Source organism: Hemibagrus wyckioides, linkage group LG12 (genome assembly GCF_019097595.1).
Source record: "Hemibagrus wyckioides isolate EC202008001 linkage group LG12, SWU_Hwy_1.0, whole genome shotgun sequence".
Classification (NCBI taxonomy): domain Eukaryota; kingdom Metazoa; phylum Chordata; class Actinopteri; order Siluriformes; family Bagridae; genus Hemibagrus; species Hemibagrus wyckioides.
In genome coordinates this window covers 8396650-8419297 of record NC_080721.1, presented here as the reverse complement: position 1 = coordinate 8419297, position 22648 = coordinate 8396650, and the positions used below count along the sequence as shown (strand labels likewise).

General features: G+C 41.4%; 2 protein-coding genes across 3 annotated transcripts; both read right to left on the bottom strand.

The window, feature by feature from the left end:
- Positions 1–598: 598 nt before the first annotated feature.
- Positions 599–8906, bottom strand: eif3i (eukaryotic translation initiation factor 3, subunit I). Its single transcript, XM_058404862.1, has 11 exons — positions 8751–8906; positions 7605–7697; positions 7192–7279; positions 6646–6711; positions 5888–6037; positions 5319–5446; positions 5090–5200; positions 2397–2486; positions 1971–2044; positions 1292–1384; positions 599–846 (listed from the first exon to the last, which is right to left on the bottom strand). Exons 1-11 carry the CDS (start codon positions 8751–8753, stop codon positions 765–767), a joined length of 978 nt encoding a protein of 325 aa, XP_058260845.1. The 5' UTR covers positions 8754–8906; the 3' UTR covers positions 599–764.
- Positions 8907–11779: 2873 nt separating this feature from the next.
- txlna (taxilin alpha) lies at positions 11780–21519 on the bottom strand. Of its 2 annotated transcripts, none has more exons than XM_058405165.1 (11): positions 21407–21519; positions 19318–19490; positions 18854–19105; positions 18361–18452; positions 16074–16244; positions 13374–13568; positions 13112–13231; positions 12871–12945; positions 12682–12774; positions 12404–12499; positions 11780–12280 (listed from the first exon to the last, which is right to left on the bottom strand). In XM_058405165.1, exons 2-11 carry the CDS (start codon positions 19481–19483, stop codon positions 11960–11962), a joined length of 1581 nt encoding a protein of 526 aa, XP_058261148.1. In that variant the 5' UTR covers positions 19484–19490; positions 21407–21519; the 3' UTR covers positions 11780–11959. The 2 variants fall into 2 exon arrangements, with proteins under 2 accessions (XP_058261148.1, XP_058261149.1); XM_058405166.1 differs by having other exon boundaries at positions 21345–21472.
- Between the last annotated feature and the right edge of the window lie 1129 nt (positions 21520–22648).

Sequence of the window (22648 nt, the reverse complement as noted above, 5' to 3'; positions counted from 1 at the left end):
TCACCATCATTGCCTGAGGATTCAAGGGGGAAAAGGAGCCTGAGCTGAAATTTGTCCATTTTAAGCTTGACTTTAGGGCTTTGTGGGTTTTTCAAGAGAAAGGTGTTTAAACTTCCCATGCTGTCTGACAGCAAGTAGATAAGTGTGCGACAGGTTAAAGCTCACTGAGAACTGAGTGTTAATGTTTCTGTGCCACATGCAGGCTTTACTGCAGACTCGTCTTCACGTGCACACTCGTCTCTAAATTTTAATATCGTCAATGCACGGGATTAAAAAGTAAATATAACGATGTCAGATTAAAGAATAAATTTAGTTCCAGGAATTAAGAAAGGAAAAATTAAGGAAGGACTTAAAGTAGGAAAATGGAGAGGTGAAATCTTAACACTGGATAATTGTCACAGTATTTCCATCACCGTGGAAACCAGAATGGAGTGAAAATGAATTATTCACTATTTAGCATTTAGGATGCAATTTTGAGTAACTACAAACACCACCTTTTATAACAAGCAGATGAAATTGTCTATCACAAATTGGCTTCTCTCCTGATCCAATCAGCAGCTAACGAGTCTAGGAGGAAAAAAAACCCCAAACAATCCCCTTTTGTATATCAAACTGTTTATTGAGACGTGATCTGTTAAATACTCAGGATCGTTCCATCCATCATAAATGCAGTCTTTATAACAGTGTAAAAAACAGTCTACACCTCAGACTCCTGACCCCCATGACGATGCTGATGTTGCTGATTTGATGTTAAAACAGGAACTTTAGGCCTCGAGCTCAAAGTCGAAGTACTGAGGGTCGAAGTAATGGATTCTGACGTAGCCGTCCTCGCCTCCGCTGCTGTAACTATGCGACAAAAACACCACAAAAAAAAAAAAAGATTAAAATGACAATTGAGTAACACTTAAAGCTGTGTTTCGTTCCCTTTATACAAGCAGGTTACCTTATCTTCACTGAAGATAAGAAAAAAATACAATGTTTTGCATTTACAATTAAATTTCAAAAATTAAAAAATTTAATTATTAATTGTTAATAACCAGAGTTAAAATTTGGTATTATTATTTCTTAGTATCCACACTTATTAAAAAAATCAGATATAAAAAGAGTACAAATTAATTGTTAAAATTACTTACTGACACCCAATACACTTATAAAAGCATAAACATGTCAATTAATTCATCACGTTAGTGAGGTGTCATTAGAGAAGTAAAACCTAGTTCCAGTAAATAGCAGTCATGTGACTCTTACTGGAAAGGTCTTAGTAAGAAGAAATAAAAGGATGAAGAAATACCTTTTGCCGTCTGGGTGGAACGCCACGCAGTTGATGGGGCCGAAGTGACCCTTCACTCTTCCAAACTCCTCTTCGTAAGCTGCGTGGAAAAACCTGCAAAGAAGGAGGGGAAAAAAAAAACCATGGGAAAATATTCCTAATAAATACCGATGACTAGAAACAGAACCAAAAGCTACATACACAAACGTGAGCTGCTTGTGTTATTTGTTAGCATATAGGTGTGGTCACATGCACGACTGCTGTTCTCTGTCTCATTTGCATATTCGTTCGTTCATTCATTCAGGGTTTCTCCATCTGGCTGCACATGTAAGTGTCCTCATGCCTTCATCCACCGTCTAACGACTTATTATAATGACCAGAAGCATTACAGGAATTCTTCAGGTTAGTGAGGTAATCATTTTCTTGATTTGTGCTTGCTGATGCCTTTCACTGCACTACAGTCTATTATGACATATTTGTTGTTTATATACGTTTACTCTGTAGAAACAAAATTCTTATGGATCACTACAGTAATCATTCTCAAAGAGCTTTAATAGGAAGGATAACACTGTGGCTAATGTGTGAGAGAGAGGGGGGGGCAGAGAGAGAGAGACAGAGGGAAAGAAAGAGGGTGTGTGTGTATGTGTGTGAGAGAGAGAGAGAGAGAGAGGAGTGTGCGTGTGTACATGTGTTTACCAACCTGGCTTCAAATTTGCCAATCCTAGTGGAAGTGGTTGTGACCTCCATGGCTTCCTGACCTCCTCCCATCACCACCTGAACACAAACACAACAAGAAGCTGAGTCAGAGTCTATTATGCATGCCATGAATGCATTTGCTTCACACACACACCCATAAATAACAATATCTGTCTGAACACACATTTTATGAAATCATGTTATTAATTTGACAGAAATGAAGGGAGACACAGATCTCACACAATCCAGACTGAGACACATTCTATCCATGTATTATAGAAAAACTCCTCCAATCTCCTCGAACAGGTGTGTAAATAAACACAAGATAAAGAGGGGTAAATACACGTGCTGGACAGTTAGAATGAGGAACATTATGACCCGAGGATTATTTGTGATGTCTGAGCTACACGAGTGATTGACTCTGACTCACGTGGTCCATGATGGGCGAGATGGCAGCAGAGTTCACGGGTCTCTCGGTCTTGAAGGTTTTAATGTGTTCTAGTGACGTCGAATCGAACAGCTGTGAAGAGTCAAGGGGAAACAGGTCAGCAGAGGAGTTCGGTACGAGCACTCAGACAATTCAAACAATAAATCAGACTGAAACTGATACCTGAGGTGTGTGTGTGTGTAAATTTACACACTTTCACACTTATTCATCATCCAAAAACAAGCAAACATTACACTGACCTGACTGAAAACCTTACTGAAGTCATATAAACATTTCTGTATAATAGATACTGTATTACTGTATAATTATTTATATACATACATATTTTTATATATTATATATATATATATATATATATATACATACATACACACACACACACACACACATACATATATATATATACACACACACATACACACCTTATAACTATATAACTAGTGCTGCACGATTAATAGACAGAGTAATCGTAATAGATAGAGTAAAGAGACAGCTGAAGGAAACAAGGCACCAGCTGTTCCCCGAACAAAACAAAGCACAATTACAGATGTTTGTGAGTATCACGCCATATGATAAGTCTTCGCCTAGACATAAAGAAATCACCGAATCCGTAACGCACTACTTGGCAAAAGACATGATGCCAGTACACACCGGGATTTCAGAAAATGATCCGCACACTGGACAAGAGGTACCAGCTGCCCTCTCGAAACTATTTCTCGCAAGTAGCGATCCCTAAACTTTATAACTCGCGCCGCGGCGAAGTTCAAAAGGAAATGGCTACGGTGACGTTCTTTTCAACCACTACGGACCTGTGGTCAAGCAGGACAAGTGAACCGTATGTTAGCTTGACTGTGCACTTTGTCGACGAGGAGTTTGAACTGCCTTCAAACGTCGTATTTCCCCGACGACCACACAGGAGAGAACATGAGAGAGGCACTTGAGAGAGGCACTGGCTGCGTGGGACCTCTGTGAGGAGCGCCAGGTCGCCATCGCTACAGACAACGGCACCAACATTGTCAAAGCGGTGGAGCTTAATCAGTGGACTAGAATCCAGTGTTTTGGGCATAGACTTCATTTGGCCATTGGCAAGTTAAATTAATGTCATGTTTTATTATTAGACGGCCTGCGTGACCTTTTAGTAAAGCCGGTCCGTGGTCAGTAGTACATCTCCATCACGTAAGTGTTACAGATAGAGCAGCACTTACTACACAGAGCTGTAGTTCATTGACAAGCAGCGTAAAACCACGCAGACAAAATCATCAATTTCGAGCGCAGCTGTGAACAACGGCTCTGTGTAGTGAAGTGCTGCTGAAAGCACACGCGTGATGGAGATTTCCTACTGATTACAGGACCGGCTAACTATGGGGCAATTGTACCCTCAATTAATTAATTAATGAAATAATTTTAAATACAATGTAAAATTCAGTGTGCCACAAAAGATACAAGTGGCGTATTTCATTTAGGGCTAATAATTAGCATTAAACATAACTCTGTAAGAGACGAATGAGTGTAAAGCACAAATCTGCCATAGCTATTTACCTACTACTATTAGGACTGGTGACATGATTTGATAAAAACACTGTATTACTGTTTTATGCTATTAATATGAAATTGGGCATGTAATCAGAATGTGAATATTAGGTTTTGTAATGTCACTATTGTAAGTAAATGGGGTTTTTTTTTCATCTTTTCGCAGAAAATGCTCCGAAATCATCATCTGAAATTATTATAATCGCAATATTGACCTTAATAATCACAATATGAAAATTTTCCCAAATCGTGCAGCCCTATATATTATACTAATATATACATTTTTCCACAGAACAATTTGTAACCACATGCTCAATACTCGCAAAAAAGTGACGATTTTTCCCCGCAAGTGAATGATTTTTGTCCTTAAATAATAAAAATGATGCAAATTGTTTATAAAGTTTTTTTTATCATTATTATTAGAATTGACTTTTATTGGAAAATGTAGATGTGCAAAAACACCAGCAGCACCATTTTTAGCAAACGATGCTTCTTTTAAATAAAGAATATTTAATAAATATTAATTAATAATAATATAAAGGGGGAAAGAAACGAGTGTACTGTCACTTTACATCAACATATTTCCTGATGTATTCTTTTTATATTACTTGCATTTGATTTTAAAGTTCCATTTTTCGACTTTTTTTTTAATAACAATTTTACCATACACTACACTGATCAGCCATAACATTATGACCATAAAGTAACACTGATGATCTCCTCATCATGGCACCTGTTAGTGGGTGGGATATATTAGGCAACAAGTGAACATTTTGTCCTCAAAGTTTGTGTTAGAAGCAGGAAAAATGGACAAGCGTAAGGATTTGAGCGAGTTTGACGAAGGGCCAGATTGTGACGACTGGATCAGAGCATCTCCAAAACTGCAGCTCTTGTGGGGTGTTCCCGGTCTGCAGTGGTCAGTATCTATCAAAAGTCATATAAAGGATCTTCTGCTAACATCTTGGCGCCAGACACCACAGCACACCTTCAGGGATCTAGTGGAGTTCATGCCCTCGATGGGTCAGGGCTGTTTTGGCAGTAAAAGGGGGACCGACATAATATTAGGCAGGTGGTCATAATGTTATGCCTGTTCGGTGTAGAACGGCATTTGGGACGCGACTCTTGAAAATGAATGGAACACAAACCTTAGCAGCGCAGTCTTTAGAGGCTGTGATGACCGTCGTGAGGTCTACAGATGTCTGGATGTCGTTGATTTGCTTGGTGTGCTCCTTCACTTTGGTCAGGATATCACCAGACTACACACACACACACACACACACACACACAGGGTTATTGCACTGCTCTCACAGCAGACATGTTATGATAGAGTAATCATATAAAATGATCAAAACACTGAAATGTGAGGTACTGAACCTTGGCGCTGAACTGGTTGATTTCTCCATTTTCGTGTCCAGCGATCACGAACTCTCCCAGCGGCCCCCACACCGCGCTGGTGATCTTCGACTCGCTGCATGGCACCGAGAGGTACGACTGGTTGTCCTCTGAGGAGCAGAGAGAAAGGAAGTCAGAGTTAATAACTGTTAGCACAAAGCATCTGATCTCCTGACACCATTAGACAGTTAAGGGGGCAGCTGAAGTATTCCAGTGGCTCAGTGGAATAACTGGAAGATCACATAACAGTAAAGGAGTGAGGCTTCTAGAGCAGATCATTTGTTTTGGTTAATTATATACGGAATTATTTAACTGAAAGCAGAATCAACATTTCCACAGACATTCATGGATTTTATTTACTCTCTCTGGTCTGATTAGTAAATCAACGGGTTCACTTCTGTAAATTCAGTTATTATTGTTTCTCTGATGTGAAATCACTTATACTTTTAAAAACAAGACATCCCCATTATAAGGCATTTTTAGGTTGCCAGATCCTCGCAGATTTCTCTTCAGTCCCCTGTGGATTCATGTCGGCGTCTGTTGATTCTTACCGATCTGTTGGGGGTCTCGCAGGTCAAAGAAGTTCAGGTAGCACTGGTAGCCCATCTGTTTGTCTGTGGAGAACATGATGATGTTCCCGCTGAAGTCGAAGCCACACGTCCTGACGGCGGAGTTGGTATCGAGCACAGCCAGCTGTTTACCTGAGCGCAAGCGCATGAGCATTAATACAGAAAACACTTGATTATAATTGAATATTGTATCGGGGTTGGACAATGAAACAATGGAACAAACGGTAGGTATTATAATACGAGCTAGAGATTTAAGGTAGGAGTGCGTCGAGGTGACAGTAACTGAAATAAACACTCTGTACAGGCGTGGTGAGCTGAAGAGCATTACGGCTAGTGCACTGCTACAGCAGAAATCCACAAGGTTCAACAAAACTGGACAGCTGAAAGTCAGGGAAAAAGAGCAGGTGACTGAACTGTAGCCTGATGTTTGGTGTGAACATTAACTGAAGCTCTTTTATTTGTATAGCGCTTTTAACAGTGGACATTGTCTCAAAGCATAGAAAAATATGATAAAGTTTAAAGTTAAGGTACTATTTTATCCCTAACGAGAAGCCTGTGGAGACGGTGGTGAGGAAAAACTCCTGGAGATGATCTGAGGAAGAAATCTTTAGAGGATCCAGACTTTAGAACCTCATCCTCATTTGGGTGACTCTGGACAATAATTTGGGCGACACACCGGACAGTAGTTTGGGCGACACACCGGACAGTAATAACTGTAGTAGTAGAAAAATAACACTCACCTGTCTCACAGTCCCACAGTCTGCAGCTGTTATCAGCGGATCCAGTCAACACGTGCTTCGTGTCCCCTTCAGATTATTAAGGCAAATGTACAGACAGCAGTCACGTGTACATGTATGTGTGACTAATTCAGCACGCTAGTCACCATGGTAACCAGTAGCAGACATGCCCAGTGGCATCTGCAGATGTGTGTCTTTATAGGATTTGGTGACTTGTGTTATTACTGTAAATGTCTACAGGTGTGCCGAAACTATTTCCCTCAGTCTCTTTCACTGTCTCTCTCTCTACCTCCCTTTCTCACCCTCTCTCTGTCTCTCTACACCTCACACTCTCTCTCTCCCCCTTTCTCACCCTCTCTCTGTCTCTTTCTGTCTCTCTCTCTCTCTCTACACCTCACACTCTCTCTCTCCCTTTCTCCCCCTCTCTCTGTCTCTCACTCCATCTCTCTCTCTATCCATCTGTCTCTCTTTCTCGCCCCCTCTTTCTCTCTCTCTCTCTCAGGTTTTTAAAAAGCCTTTAAAAAGGTAAGTAGTGTCAGTGAAGGATACAGTCCACATCCACACACCACACAGCTCCGGTGTGGCCGTTGTACGTGCCGAGCCTCTCCCCATTGACCGAGTACCACACGTTGACAAACTGCAGGGGGGAAACACACACACACACACAGCTAAATAAAATGTCACTAAATGCACCAGAACACAGGGGAGACGGAATAACATATCTGGACCACAGTGATGTCATTTCTCTATCCGACTGTGCAACTTTTATTAGTGAAGTAAGATACCGTGTGTGTGTATATACTTTTTTTTTTCCTGTGTGTCCTGGATGTACTTATTTTTACATTAGTATATTGTGTTTTGTATGTCCAGTGTGTGTCAGTGAAACCATAAATATTTAGATGTCCATGTATCAAAAGGACAAATCATATACACTTAAATCAAGCCTTAATTATGTCCAGTACCTGGTCCTTGGCCACAGAGAACAGCAGGTCACCCTCTCTGTTGTATTTGATCTGAGTGATGGACCTCTCATGGCCCTGTAGAAGGATGGGTTTCTGCACAAAGGAAATAAAACAGTATTACGAGAGCTTAAACACACAAGGTCTTTTTACTTTCTGTCTCCAAAGCCAGAGTTAAAGCCTTCCTCTTCAGTGTGACGTGAAACTTCACACATACAGGAACATCTGGAGCGCTCTGCTTGCTTTTATGACATCTGCCATTTTGTGTTGTTTAGGAAGCTTATTAAGAATTAATATTAATTTCTGATAATAATAATACTACTAATAATAATATAACTAAGATAGCAGAAGGTGATGGAGCTGAAACTATCAGCACAGGGGTTTGGGTCAGATCTTTCTGGACAAAACTAAATCGTATAGTTGCTATTAAACTGTTGTGGTGTAAGAGGAATAAAACATCTCGCCGTTGATTACTTTCCTACAACAGCGCCGTGTTTATTGATCTTATACAGTCTCAGACATTTCTAATCAATATGATGGGAAAAATCTCTGCTGGAAGTGCCTGATATTTCCATAGTTAAATTACAGACTAATCAGGATTAAGCTCTCCTGCTCCAACGCGCTTTATAAAAGGTGTTATTGACAATAAGCGGGTCCATTTTAACGAGATAAAAGACTAGCTTAGCTTAGCACGAGCTAGCTAGCAAATACACTAAAAACTGATACCTAAATGAATACGCTACATATCAACACTCGCTAAAAAAAAAAAAAACCCAAACTACAGGTTAACAAGGGAAACAATCACTTCTGTGTTTTATAAAAGTGTGAGAAATAAAAACAGCTAGGCGGCAAATTAGCAATCATAAAGCGCTAACTACAATTTATAAGAAGGCGGCTCTATCCCAAATGCATCAGAACCGGAAACGTAGTGCACTAGATAGGGCGTACAGCTCACTACGGCGCTCCTCGTGCAGTGCGCGTGTCTAGGGAACAAGCAGGCATTTGAAATACGGCCGCAGTTAGCGTAGCTAGCAGCACAGGCCCAATCCGTCGCAGCTGTTTAATCTGATAATAAACGGCTTATAATACATTTCTGAGCTCAAATTAATCACTTTTATGGAAACGCAGAGAAGAGATCTGTGCACTTACCATGCTGACTAATGTTTCTCAGTCTGTGTCTTATTGATAAAGATCCTTTTATTAGCCAAGAGATGTTATATCTCCATGCGCGTGCTGTTTAGGGCCGGCGTTGAACGGAAAAGAAAATTCCTACTTCCTGTTCTACAGAAATAACGACCTGAAGCAAACAAACACCCACATTCGAGCGTTCCACCTGGGTTAATTCATCAAAAGCCTATATATTAACTGAAAGTGTAATTTTGTTGTATGTGATTTTATTATACTTTATATCATTTATATGTACACCGATCAGGCGTAACATTATGAGCAGTGACAGGTGAAGTGAATAACACTGATGATCTCCTCATCATGGCACCTGTTAGTGGGTGGGATATATTAGGCAGCAAGTCAACATTTTGTCCTCAAAGTTGATGTGTTAGAAGCAGGAAAAATGGACAAATGTAAGGATTTGAGCGAGTTTGACCAAGGACCAAATTGTGAAGGCTAGACCACTGGATCAGAGCATCTCCAAAACTGCAGCTCTTGTGGGGTGTTCCCGGTCTGCAGTGGTCAGTATCTATCAAAAGTGGTCCAAGGAAGGAACAGTGGTGAACCGGCGACAGGGTCATGGGCGGCCAAGGCTCATTGATGCACGTGGGGAGTGAAGGCTGACCCGTGTGATCCGATCCAACAGACGAGCTACTGTTGCTCAAATTGCTGAAGAAGTTAATGCTGGTTCTGATAGAAAGGTGTCAGAATACACAGTGCATGACGGGTCAGGGCTTCTTTTTTAGGTCCCATTTGGTTTTCTGGAAAATTTTCTTAACCATGTATTGCAGAATTAATGAATCAGACAACTTTCCCATAAGTCAGTAACATTCCCAGACGTTTTGTTAAATAAAAATGTAAACAAATAATAATAATAATAATAATAATAAGTTCTTATAATAGTTCTTTTTGGCACTTCTTTGTCAGTTGCTGAATAAATGAGGGAATTCTAAACAGCATTAGTTTAGTTAACCAGAATACAACATTCCCAGAATGTTATTAAACCGGTCCCAAAAATAACCAAACGGCACAAAGGTGCTACTTTTAAATCATAAGTCATTCCCTGACCAGCCTCTAATATTTCTCATGAGAAATCTTTCCCTTTCCTCACAGAAGACTCTTCTGTGCAGGCCATGCTCATCAACTGGCTAATTCCTTCCGTATAAGTGAAGCATGGTGGTGGCAGCATCAAGCTAACTGGGTGCTTTCTCAGCCTCAGGGATAAGGACACTGGTCAGAACTGAGATGGAGTAAAATACAGAGAGGTCATAGTAGAAAATCTCTCATACAGTGCACACGACCTGAAACTGAGGAGAGGGTTCAGTGACCCCAAAGACAAGACTGGAGTGGTTTCTTAATTGTCTTAAAACAGATGGCCAAAAAAAAAAGCCACTTTAAATGAAACTAAGAAGCATAATACACTCTAATTACATAATGTGATATAATGAAAATTACTCAACACCTTCTGACCAATCACAATCACATATATGACATCACAGTCAAAAAAAAAAACAACCAACAAATAATGAATTCAGACTCATGAAGATTAATCTGTGTAATATCTTTAATTTTTTCAAATCATGTTTACAGGGTGTGAAAACCAAACAAAAACAAACAAAAAAATCTTTGGTACCTTCAATAACAGTGGGTGTGTCCAGCGTTAATGAGCAGGGGAAGCCGATGAAATGTGGCATGCTGTTATTGTGTAAAAGAAAGGAATGTAGATCAACGAGATCAAACGTTGGATCCTGGATTTTTCCTCGACTCGTGTAGGACCTCGAGTAGGAGGAGTTTTAGTGTTCGGGTTAACGAAGCGATAAAGTTCATGATGCCTTGGTGTAATTAAAGTCAAATAAAAATGTAATTCTAACCAGACTTCATGTCATTACACTGAAGCCACGATGAGGAGAGTATAATAACGTACATTCCTTTGCTAGCGTGTTAACACTCAATTTACTAGGACAGAGAAGTTGAACGGCACTAGAATTGCATAGAGATTGACCGGGAATCGCTTTTATTAAACCCGGTCACACAGCAGACTGGATTTTCTGGGTTGTATATGAAATATCTCCACAATGTTTTTATGCCAAGTTTACAATCATATTGAGATGTAGAGCGTGAGAGCAAAAAAAAACAAAAACAAAAACACAGGAACAATGTGAAAATAACAGTGCACTATGAGAAAAGTGATGATTACTATATATTGGAGATACAGAACAACACAGCGAACGTGTTCCTCGGGGGGTCACGGCCTCGATCAAGCGCATGCTCTCCTCTGGAGTGATCTAGAAGCAGGTGTTAAATCTTACGGAACGGTGAAGAAAACAAAACGTGAAATGCTCAATGCGGTGTTGAGAAACGCAAAGATCTACAGAAGAAAAGCAAACATTTAAACACACCCGCCCCCCAAACAACGAAAAAGTCAGTATATAGAGTTTGGAATGAACTAGGTGAAGATTATAGGTTATGAATACGTATTATATTCATGAGGGGGGAAAAATAGATCTGAATCCCACGCAGCAGCAGCACATGTTTCAAGCAAAGTAAGGAATCTGGTTCCTAAGATAGCACTGAATTCAATGTGTGCACGTTTCCAAGCAGAAATCCAGAGTAGTATATTAGAGGAGCGTGAGAAACAAAATAAAAATAATGAGTACATGATTGATTACGTAGAAAAAACACTGGAGAGAGTGTTCAGACCCTTAAAATGTGTCTATAAATTAAAACAAAATGAAAATAAAGGACGACCCTGACACTAAGCGTGATGAATGAATATTTTGCTGTTAATTTCGTTAGCAATAACATGGTGTACTCGAGCAGTTCACCTGGTTTACGCTTTACCCTCGACCTACATTCCGAAGTGTTTTTATTGGGCCGAGCGGACAGGACTCGAGGCGGACACTTAAATATAACTATGTAGAGGAGGAAAGCACTCCATGGTAAGCATTCCAAAGCAGCAGTGATGCTCAGTGCCTCTTAGGGTAGGATTTCTCACAAACAGGAAGTGATGGAAAAAAAAAAAAAAAAAAAAAAAAGAAATAAAGGGAAAAGGTTGGGGAGAAAAAAAAAAGTAAAAACACAGCATCTCAAAAGGCACAATCCTTCCCTGACAGAATGAAACGCCCCAGAAATGCCGAGACCGCTGCTGGGGAGATTGTGAGCGGTTTGAACCCAGCGACTGCACCGTTACCTCAGTCCTGGGCTGAGCACGTCTCCTTCTGAGACACGTCCCCTGGGACGGGGCTGCAGTGACACGCTTCGGATTGGGCGCTGGGCGGCGTCTCTGGCTGTGCGTCGTTTGTGTGGGAGGGGCTACACTCGGCTGAGTCTGTGGCTGGCTGTGACGGTTTGGTCTCTGCCTCCGTCTCCGAGCCCCGCCCATCCGCTGGGTTACTGAGGTCCTGAACCTTCTTGCTCAGCTCGTTGCGTTCGATTTGCAGGGCACGACACAGCTTCTCCAACCTCTGTACCTTCACCTGCAAGCTCTCCAGCTCCTTATCTCGAAGGGTTTTCTACAAAAGACGATCAGAAGAACATTACACACTTTTAAAAACATGGCTGGAGGGGGAAAAAACACCATAATGCAGCGTTTGATGGGAATAGTTTGTACAGGAAATCATAAATAAATCCAGCACCTCTTCAGCCATCTCCAGCAGGGCTTTATTACTGCTCTCCCATCGGGACCTGTACATGGTCGTCTCCTTCTCCAGCTTCTTAATCTTCTTAGTCATCTGAAAGACAGTGTACGTTCCTTAAGACACTGCAATTTCCTTCAATCTGAGCTTAAAAGTTGCAGAACTAATTTTAGCGACTAGTTATAACAATAAACCCAATGTAAAGGCAACTAGTCCAACCCCATGAACATATGAAGAGGAAATAAGAGTTTTCATGGTTACTACACGGATTGAAATACCTTCTCCATCTCCTGCTTGAAGGTTGTGAAGACTTCGTTGCTTTTGGAGAGCGTGTTCTGAAACTCTTCAAACTTCTCTGTGTATAATGATAACTGAGAGAAGCAAACCAGACACACACAGTTATACAGACATGAACTGACTGATTTTTATGTACACATTTCTGCTGTTTAAATGAGCCTGACCCTCACCTGCTGTTTCAGATGAACTTCCTGTTGTTTCATAAGTTCATACATCCTCTGTGACTCCATGGCTTCTTTTAGCAGCTGGAGAATAAGAAACAATAAAAAATATTTTTAAAAAAATTAAGTCATACAAATACACATACCTGACTAATTGATAATGAATAATAAATAAATCCACCCAAAAAAATAATACAGCTATATTATAAGCATGTCCATAGCAACACTAATATGTTGATAAAGAACTCACAAACTCTTTCTCCTTCTGGTGGCGATCCTCTGAGTCTTTGAGCAGCGCCTGAGCCTGGTGGAGCTTTGCGTCCACAAGCTGCTGCTGTAGATCTTTGTGCTTGAAAACTTTGTCTATGTGCTGCAACAGAGAACAAACATGACACAGGGCTTGACAATATGATAATGATATCAATATAGTAATCAATTGTGTCTCAATACAGCTTTCAGAGCTATTCAATAATTTATCCTGACTTGTTAACTCTCTGAAATTCAGTACTCACCTCCTCCCGTAGCTCGTACTGCTCGATGAGCTTCTTCAGCTTCTCTGCCAGCTCCATGTTCTCCTGCCGCAGGTTGGCGTTGCGCTCGTTGTGCTGCTCCATCTGCACTTGTATGTCGTTCAACGTTAACTGAAAGTGTGAGGTCACTTCCTTCCTCTTCTCTTCCTCCTGCCGAGCACGCTGCACTCCATCCTCCTGCCAGGACGAGCAAAATGCAACAGATTCAGACGGGACAAAACGTGTGTGACGTGGTAAAGAAATTGGAAACTATTAACCGTAAACATTACGTTACATAGATACATCGATCAGCCATAACATTATGAACACTGACAGGTGAAGTGAATAACACTGATTATCTCCTCATCATGGCACCTGTTAGTGGGTGGGATATATTAGGCAACAAGTGAACATTTTGTCCTCAAAGTTGATGTGTTAGAAGCAGGAAAAATGGACAAGTGTAAGGATTTGAGCGAATTTGATGAAGGACCAAATTGTGATGGCTAGACGACTGGACCAGAGCATCTCCAAAACTGCAGCTCTTGTGGGGTGTTCCCGGTCTGCAGTGGTCAGTATCTATCAAAAGAGGTCCAAGGAAGGAACAGTGGTTAACTGGGGACAGGGTCATGGGCAGCCAAGGCTCACTGATGCACATGGGGAGCGAAGGCTGACCCGTGTGATCCGATCCAACAGACGAGCTACTGTTGCTCAAATTGCTGAAGAGGTTAATGCTGGTTCTGATAGAAAGGTGTCAGAATACACAGTGCATGATGGGTCAGGACTGTGTCAGCAGCAAAAGGGTGACCAACAGAATATCAGGCAGGTGGTCATAATATTATGCCTGATTAGTGTGTGTACAATAAGCAAGAGCCTTCTAATTTCAGAAAGATGGTCACTTCACCCCCATGTGTATAGGCTACTATTATAAAAACATCATTGCTACAGTGGTCACTTTTTGTTAAAATATTTCAGTGCACTGGAAAAAAAACCCTTTACTATCTGGATAAATCAATCATTAAGTATATCTGATTTCTGTGTAAACTGTAGTCCCAGTTCCAACAGGAGTTTAAAGAAACAGCCGCTCAATCAGAAATGGCTTCACAACCTTAGTATGATGAACACAACATTTCTGTTGATTTAATATTAAATATTAACAGTTGACAGAACACCAAGACAGACACCTTGAGACCAAACAAAAGAACCGTAAGGAACATTTTCCCCCTTCACTCTCTTATTAAGCAACAGCAGTGTTTCACAATCTTTAGGGGTTTTTTAAAAGCTCTAACATCTTATCAAAGTGATGCAAGTGTTAAACAGATATATTAGAGAGGGAAAACCACTGAAATGTATTCTAGGAACAGGATATGAAACCACTGGTCAATAGGGTGAAACAGGGTGCCGAAAAGTCAGGTACTGATGAGGAGTAAAATCTGTAAAAACATGATACAGTGGCTGACAGAATGTGAGTAAATAATAATTACAAAATGCAGTATACACTATATTGCCAAAAGTTTTGGGACACCCCTCCAAACCATTGAATTCAGGTGTTTTTGGCAGTGAAAGGAACTCTTAATGCTTCAGCTTCATACCAAGACCAAGTGCCTGACCTCACAAATGTGCTTCTAGAGGAATGGTCAAAAATTCCCATAAACACACTCCTAAACCTTGTGGAAAGCCTTCCCAGAAGAGTTGAAGCTGTTATAGCTGCAAAGGGCGGGAGAACTCCATATTACATTCATGTATATGTAAAGGCAGACGTCCCAGTTTTGACCTGGCTCACAGTCTCCGCTCTAATTCATCCCAAAGGTGTTCTATCAGGTTGAGGTCAGGCTGCAGGTTCCTCCACACCAAACTCACTCATCCATGTCTTTATGGACCTTGCTTTGTGCACTGGTGTGCAGTCATGTTGGAACAGGAAGGGGTCATCACCAAACTGTTCCCACAAAGTTGGGAGCATGAAATTGTCCAAAAATATCTTGGTATGAAGCTGAAGCATTAAGAGTTCCTTTCACTGGAACTAAGGGGCCGAGCCCAACCCCTGAACTCAATGATATGGAGGGGTGTCCCAAAACGTTTGGCAATACAGTGTATGTAGCTCTACTCTCATTTGTCCCACACTCCCCTTATTTGGCTTTGTAACATTTCTCTGTGGTAAATACCAAAATCATGAGACAAATACTTTAGAATATTATTAAGGTTTTGAGCTGATGGAGTGGAACTATCATTTCTGCAATTATGGTAACTTCTTGTCAGCTTGGGGTGAGGCTGGGTGTGGTGGGGTGTGGTTGGGTGGCAGAATTCCCAGTAAATCTGTATTCAGATGCATTGAGCATGTTGGAGTGAGTCATCCTGGGTGTCTGCTCTCTCCAGTGAAATTTGGAGTGTGTTTTTTGTTTGCCATGTTGTGTAGTTTGTTAACGCTACCATGATCATGCCTAACATGTTTGGCAGGCTGGCGTCCACAATACACAGATCAAACAATAAAACACAATACAAAGACAGATCTGGGAATAAAGTACACACACACACGAACTGCTAGCTACATTTGGTGTTGCCATCTTCTGGTAACAAAGACAGGTTTTTCGATTTCAGTGGCGTATTTCGCTCTTTCACCTTGATGATGATCTGCTACTTGATTGGTATGAAGGTGTGTGTTCTTTCTAGGAGTGGGGGTTAATCTGAAAAGAGGTTTCGTGTGTGTACCTTCAGTGTGCGGTTGTGTCTCTGCAGTTCACGGCACAGGCTCTCCAGCTTGCTGCGGGCCAGGATGGCCTTGCTGTGCTCGTTCCTCAGGTGGTCTTTTTCCTGGATCAGCTGGGCCTGCTTCTTCTGCAGGGCTCGCATCTGCTTCTGAGAGTTGCGGTGCTCTTCAAGCTGAAAGAGACAACCTGACATTTTAGGAAAAGTAACCTTATTTTATCCGACAATTATTTATAAAGCAGTGATGGTGTGGGGAAAGTTTTCTTGGCACACACTGGGAGCCTTAATACCAGTGGTGTTTCTGAACAGGTGCAGCCTCTAATGGCTACAATTCATTCAACTAATAATGGGTGCCTGATAATGCACCATGAGCATGACAGTGAGTTCTGGATACCTCAGTGGTCTCCCCAGTCATCAGCTCTGAAACTAACAGAGCACCTGTGGTATAATGTGGCAGAGCAGGAGATTTACAGCTTGCAGATATCTGCGGGAATTGTGTGCTGCAATCATCTCAACATGGACCGAAATCTCACAGGAATGTTTTCTAATACCTTATGGAAGGCATGTTATGACAAATGTATTCTCCCAGACACAACAGCATGAAAGTCCACCAGTTCAGTGAAGATTCTTCTAATAATTTTAACAAGAAATGTGTTACATCGACAACAAACACAAGAGGCAAGCGAGTCTCTGGCGCACTTCCTGCTATTGTTCCTCTCCGCCTGGCTGAGCTGCCTCTGATGAATAAAATCAATCAGCTGAAATGGCAGAGTGGGGCGTGCCAAGCCTGCAGTCTGCCAAAGAGCTCTGTACTGCAGTTTATTAACAAGGAACAAGGTCCAGGGCCTGGAGCTCCCCAGGACAAACAGCGTGAGTGTGTGTCAAGATGACAGCTAAAGGACACACTAACCCTATTAGTCCCATAAACACACTCAGACTGGACAATATGAAGCATACACATACAAGCGACAGGGTTTCTGTGAACAGCAGAACATTTACTGTTATGATTTCCAGCTAGCTAAACTCTCCAGATTCCATGGATATCTATGTTCACACACAAAATACAATTTTATGTCTGAAATCTGAGATTTTATTCGTTCTTCATGTAACAAAGCCACAGATCTCGAACTTGTACGGTTTTCGTCCAGAACTCGGTTCCTTCAGAAGTTGTGGGCTTTTTTCCCCCCTTGATTTCCCCTTGAAAACTACCCGAGTTGTTAAACTGCAAGCACAGGATTCTTGCTTAAACTCCTCTCAGTGAAGCCATACACCAACAGGCACAACATTATGACCACCTGCCTAATTTTGTATTGGTCCCCCTTTTTGCTGCCAAAACAGCCCTGACCCATCATGCACTGTGTATTCTGACACCTTTCTATCAGAACCAGCATTAACTTCTTCAGCAATCTGAGCAACAGTAGTTCGTCTGTTAGATCGGATCACATGGACCAGCCTTCGCTACTCACGTGCATCAGTGAGCCTTGACCGCCCATGACCCTGTGGTTCACCACTGTTCCTTCCTTGGACCACTTTTGATAGATACTGACCACTGCAGACCGGGAACACCCCACAAGAGCTGCAGTTTTGGAGATGCTCTGATCCAGTGGTCTAGCCATCACAATTTGGCCCTTCGTCAAACTCGCTCAAATCCTTACGCTTGTCCATTCTTCCTGCTTCTAACACATCAACTTTGAAGACAAAATGTTCACTTGCTGCCCAATATATCCCACCCACTAACAGGTGCCATGATGAGATCATTAGTATTACTCACTTCACCCGTCACTGCTCATAATGTTATGCCTGATTGGTGTACATGTAATTATTTTCTATGAGAGCTGTCCTCATGTTTGACAGATGAGAATCCAACAAAGCTTTGGCTGACTGATGATGTCACAGACGCTTCTCAGCCCAAATCTGCGGTAAATTTCTGTGATCACAAAATCGTTGGGGCTGTAGCGCTAACATAGCACCATGCTAATTCACAAGTCTTCTCTAAAGGTCACTGCAACCTCTCGGACTTGTGCCTGGAGAAAATGCCATGGCCGAGGTAGGCAGACTAAATGCCATGCTTATCTACACAAACAATTGCACAGAATCTAGCATCCAAGGTGTCTTTTGCCTCAGGTATTGCCTGTCTGCACATTTCTGGTATTTACACGGCTTGTAGATGTGTCATGAACAGACACAGATGAAGATGAAGCACTAATTTGTCCAAAACAATCCAAAATAAAGTAAAAGTAAAATTTATTAATCACATACATTACTCCAACTCATAAGAATGAAAACTTACCAGCTCAGCATACTTCTTGCACAGACCAGCAAGTTTCTCTTCGGGAGTGCTCAGCGTGTTCAGCGTCTGCATAAGCAGCGTTATTTCCTTTCCTATAAGCAGGCGAGATGAAAAAGCACTGCATAAGCGGTTTAATGAAAGGCACTGGAGCGGAACTCCAGTTATTTCAGAAATCGCTTTACATGCAATGCCAAATCAGTTTATTCTCTCAGAGGAGAATGGTGAGACTGGTTCAAGCTGACAGGAAGGCTATGGTCAGTCAAATAAGCACTCTTTACAAACACGGTGAGGAGAAAAGCATCTGAGAACATGTGAAACACTGAGCGTTGAGGTGGGTGAGCTACAACATGCAAAGCCCACATCAGGTAACAGACTTCCTGACAATTAAAGACTGGAAAAAACATTGCCTGGTCTTTTTCAGCTGTCCTGCACCTCAGATTCATGTTGGATCAACAGGCAAATCTCTTCTATTTGACTCCTAAATTCTACTTACCCAGCCCTTTAACCTTCTTTTTCTCCTGCAGCTTCTTCTGGTCCTTCTCTGCTCCGCTGCTGCCGTTCAGACCGGCGTCCTCAGACTTGCTGTCATCTCTCTCTGCCAGCCCGTTGACCTCAGCGCCGTCAGGTTGGCCGTTAGGTACGACCCTGTCTTCGCTGCCATCTGCCCGACAGTACGTGCTGAGGATGTCCTCCAGCTGTCTGCTAAGCTCCTCAGCTACATCACAGGAGGTAGATTGAGATCCAGCTTCAGCCATGAACCATGTGATGTATGGAAAATAACACACAGGACAAGTTACTCACATGCCTTGTTAATCAAATCTGTTTATATTTGCAAGCATGGAAGTATGGCTGTGTTTATAAAATGGTAGAAAGTAAAATGTACTACTGCGCTACAGAGAAAGCTCATATGACATGAATATGAAATTATTAAACAACGCCACATTCACGATCTCTTACAGGCTTTGTCTGGTTCAGAGTTTGCAGCTGGAGAGCTTTCAGTCAGCGTGTTCTGCTCCTTTGGGCTCTCTGTGCCTTCAGGAGTAGCCGGAGTCTCTGATGTTCCCTCTGCGCTGGACTCTCCACTGTTATCCACCACCTGGTCTTCAGTGTCCTGTCTCTTCATTATTCAACTGTGAACAAACAACTGCGGTCAATATTAACACACACACACAGTTTTTAAATCTTATGACACTGCTGTCTTAATATCTGTCATCATAAAGTAAGAACAGTGTAGCCATCTTATAACTTCTCTAAATCTTATAACCATCCATCTTATAACGGTCTCTAAATCTGGTTATAACAGGTTAACTAATTAACAGGTTAATAACAGCTCGGCTGCTGGTTATACAAGCTGAGAGAGCAGTCACTCAATTCACCACCAGCATTTAAAGACTTGACTGACTTGTGCCTTGTTCCCAGTGACCACAGAGCACCATTATTCACAACAACCAATCACAGATCATCATTATTCACAACAACCAATCACAGATCATCATTATTCACCACAACCAATCACAGATCATCATTATTCACAACAACCAATCACAGATCATCATTATTCACAACAACCAATCACAGATCATCATTATTCACAACAACCAATCACAGATCATCATTATTCACAACAACCAATCACAGATCATCATTATTCACAACAACCAATCACAGATCATCATTTACAACAAGCAATCACTAACCACCATTATTCACCACAACCAATCACAGATCACCATTATTCACCACAACCAATCACAGATCATCATTATTCACAACAACCAATCACAGATCACCATTATTCACCACAACCAATCACAGATCACCATTATTCACCACAACCAATCACAGATCACCATTATTCACCACAACCAATCACAGATCACCATTATTCACCACAACCAATCACAGATCACCATTATTCACCACAACCAATCACAGATCACCAGTCACAAACAGTGATATTCATCAGTGTTCATATCGACCGACCAACCACTCACCTATTTTTCCCAATCACTGATCAGACTTCTAAAAACCAATAATCCCCAAGTCCAATCAGTGATCACCAGTGTTCACAGTGACCAGTTAGCAATCACCAGTGTTCACAGTGACCAATCAGCGATCACCGGTGTTCACAGTGACCAATCAGTGATCACTGGTGTTCACAGTGACCAATCAGTGATCACTGGTGTTCACAGTGACCAATCAGTGATCACTGGTGTTCACATTGACCAATCAGTGATCACCATTGCTCATCCCACCTTTAAACTTGTTATACAAATGAGAAAGTAACAGAAATGAGCTATTCCATGCATAAACATTTCCTTTCTGTCCATTACATTAAGATTCACTACACCTGCTTCATTTGGTCTGCTTTCTAGACAGAAATGATTCTTTTTTTGTAAATAGGTAAATCTCTCATTTGAACAGCTATTAAAGCTCTTTGTTTTTATTCTAAATCAGAAAATATTCTGTGTTCATCTTAACACTCATTAATATGCAAATCATTGCGACAAATCAATAAATATGCAAATGAGTCCATGTCGTCACACTGGGGACTTCTGGGGACTTTCTCGAGCATGTATCAGCTCCTTCCCATTGAAATGAACTGGAGAAACTGATCACTAATCATTAAAGTCTAATCATTAAATCTAATCAAGTCTACTCTGTTTTAGATTTCAGAAACACAGAAGTTGGCTAAGACTCGCCATCCAGGAGACTTCAAATCTCCATAGACGTTCCTGAACTGGCTCATTATCAAAGGTATCTAATAAAAACTCATCAATAGAGACTAATCACCTATAATACTCTCGTTTTAACGATTTAAGCGTCCGTTACGCACGCGCACATCCATCCATGCTAATTTCTTGCTAAGACCCATGACTGTTAGCTAGCCTATTAGCTTCCTGACAAGCCCAACGGGCTAACTTGTTTAGCTCTCAAGCTAAACAGCAACCAGGAATGTTAAATTATTCTAACTTTACACTTACACTATCGGATATACCTCGTGCTCTTTTCCCTTAAAGTAGCACGCAGTTTATATAAACCCTACCGGAATGTTAAAGCGCTCCCAGGAATGTTTGTAGCTGGACTTGTTTCTTCTGCCAACGGATACGGGAAAGAGAAAGCAGAGAGCGGAATCTGATTGGAGGATGACAAACGTCATTTCCGCCGAAGCTGTTGCCACAGTGAGGAGGGAAAAGAAGCGCCAAAGAAAGCAAAAGCAGACTGTTTCAGCAAACATGGAGTTCTTAGTGACAATTTTCTGTCTCTATAATAAAGAACCATGGCTCTAATTAATGAAGCAGGGCTGAGAAAGTCAGTACTGACCAATAAGTCAGACAACAGCGGTCAGTTTAAATGTTAAAGCTACAATAAGCATACACTATATTGCCAAAAGTTTTGGGACACCCCTCCAAATCATTGAGTTCAGGTGCCACTTAGCTCCAGTGAAAGGAACTCTTAATGCTAATTTTGGACAATTTCATGCTTTGTGGGAACAGTTTGGGGATGACCGCTTCCTGTTCCAACATGACTGCGCACCAGTGCACAAAGCAAGGTCCATAGAGACATGGATGAGAGAGTTTGGTGTAGAGGAACTTCACAGAGTCCTGACCTCAACCTGATAGAACACCTTTTGGATGAATTAGAGGGGAGACCGCGAGACAGACCTTCTCTCATTCAACATCAGTGCCTGACCTTCTAGAGGAATGGTCAAAAATTCCCATTAACACACTTCCTTGTGGAAAGCCTTCCCAGAACAGCTGAAGCTGTTATAGCTGCAAAGGGCGAGCCAACTCCATATTACATTCATGTGCATGTAAAGGCAGATGTCCCAAAACATTTGGCAATATAGTGTGTGTGAGGTGCCCTGTATATACACTACACTACACTAATGTACACTATAAGACCAAACCATGACAGAACCTAACATGCTGGTATTGGGGAATGTAATCAACAGTGATGTGAGGCCATGAAGCACCATCGAGCTTTGTCACCATTATCACACCAGAGTGTTTTATTTTTCCGTTAACAGTACATTGTGAAGTATTTTACCACTTTTATTTATTAATAAGTTAGAAATTTAAATTACTAACTTATTAATAAACAACACATTACATTTAAATGTTGCAGAATGCCTGGGAGGAAAGTAAGTTCCTGATATCTCTTATATTAAAGCAGCTATAAACAACCGTTCCCTCTTTAGTGACTCATTTTACCTCTATGTTCAAGGTAAGAAGAAAAATGACAGAGAAACCAGAAAGCACAAACTCCTCCATCCTTATTGAAAGCA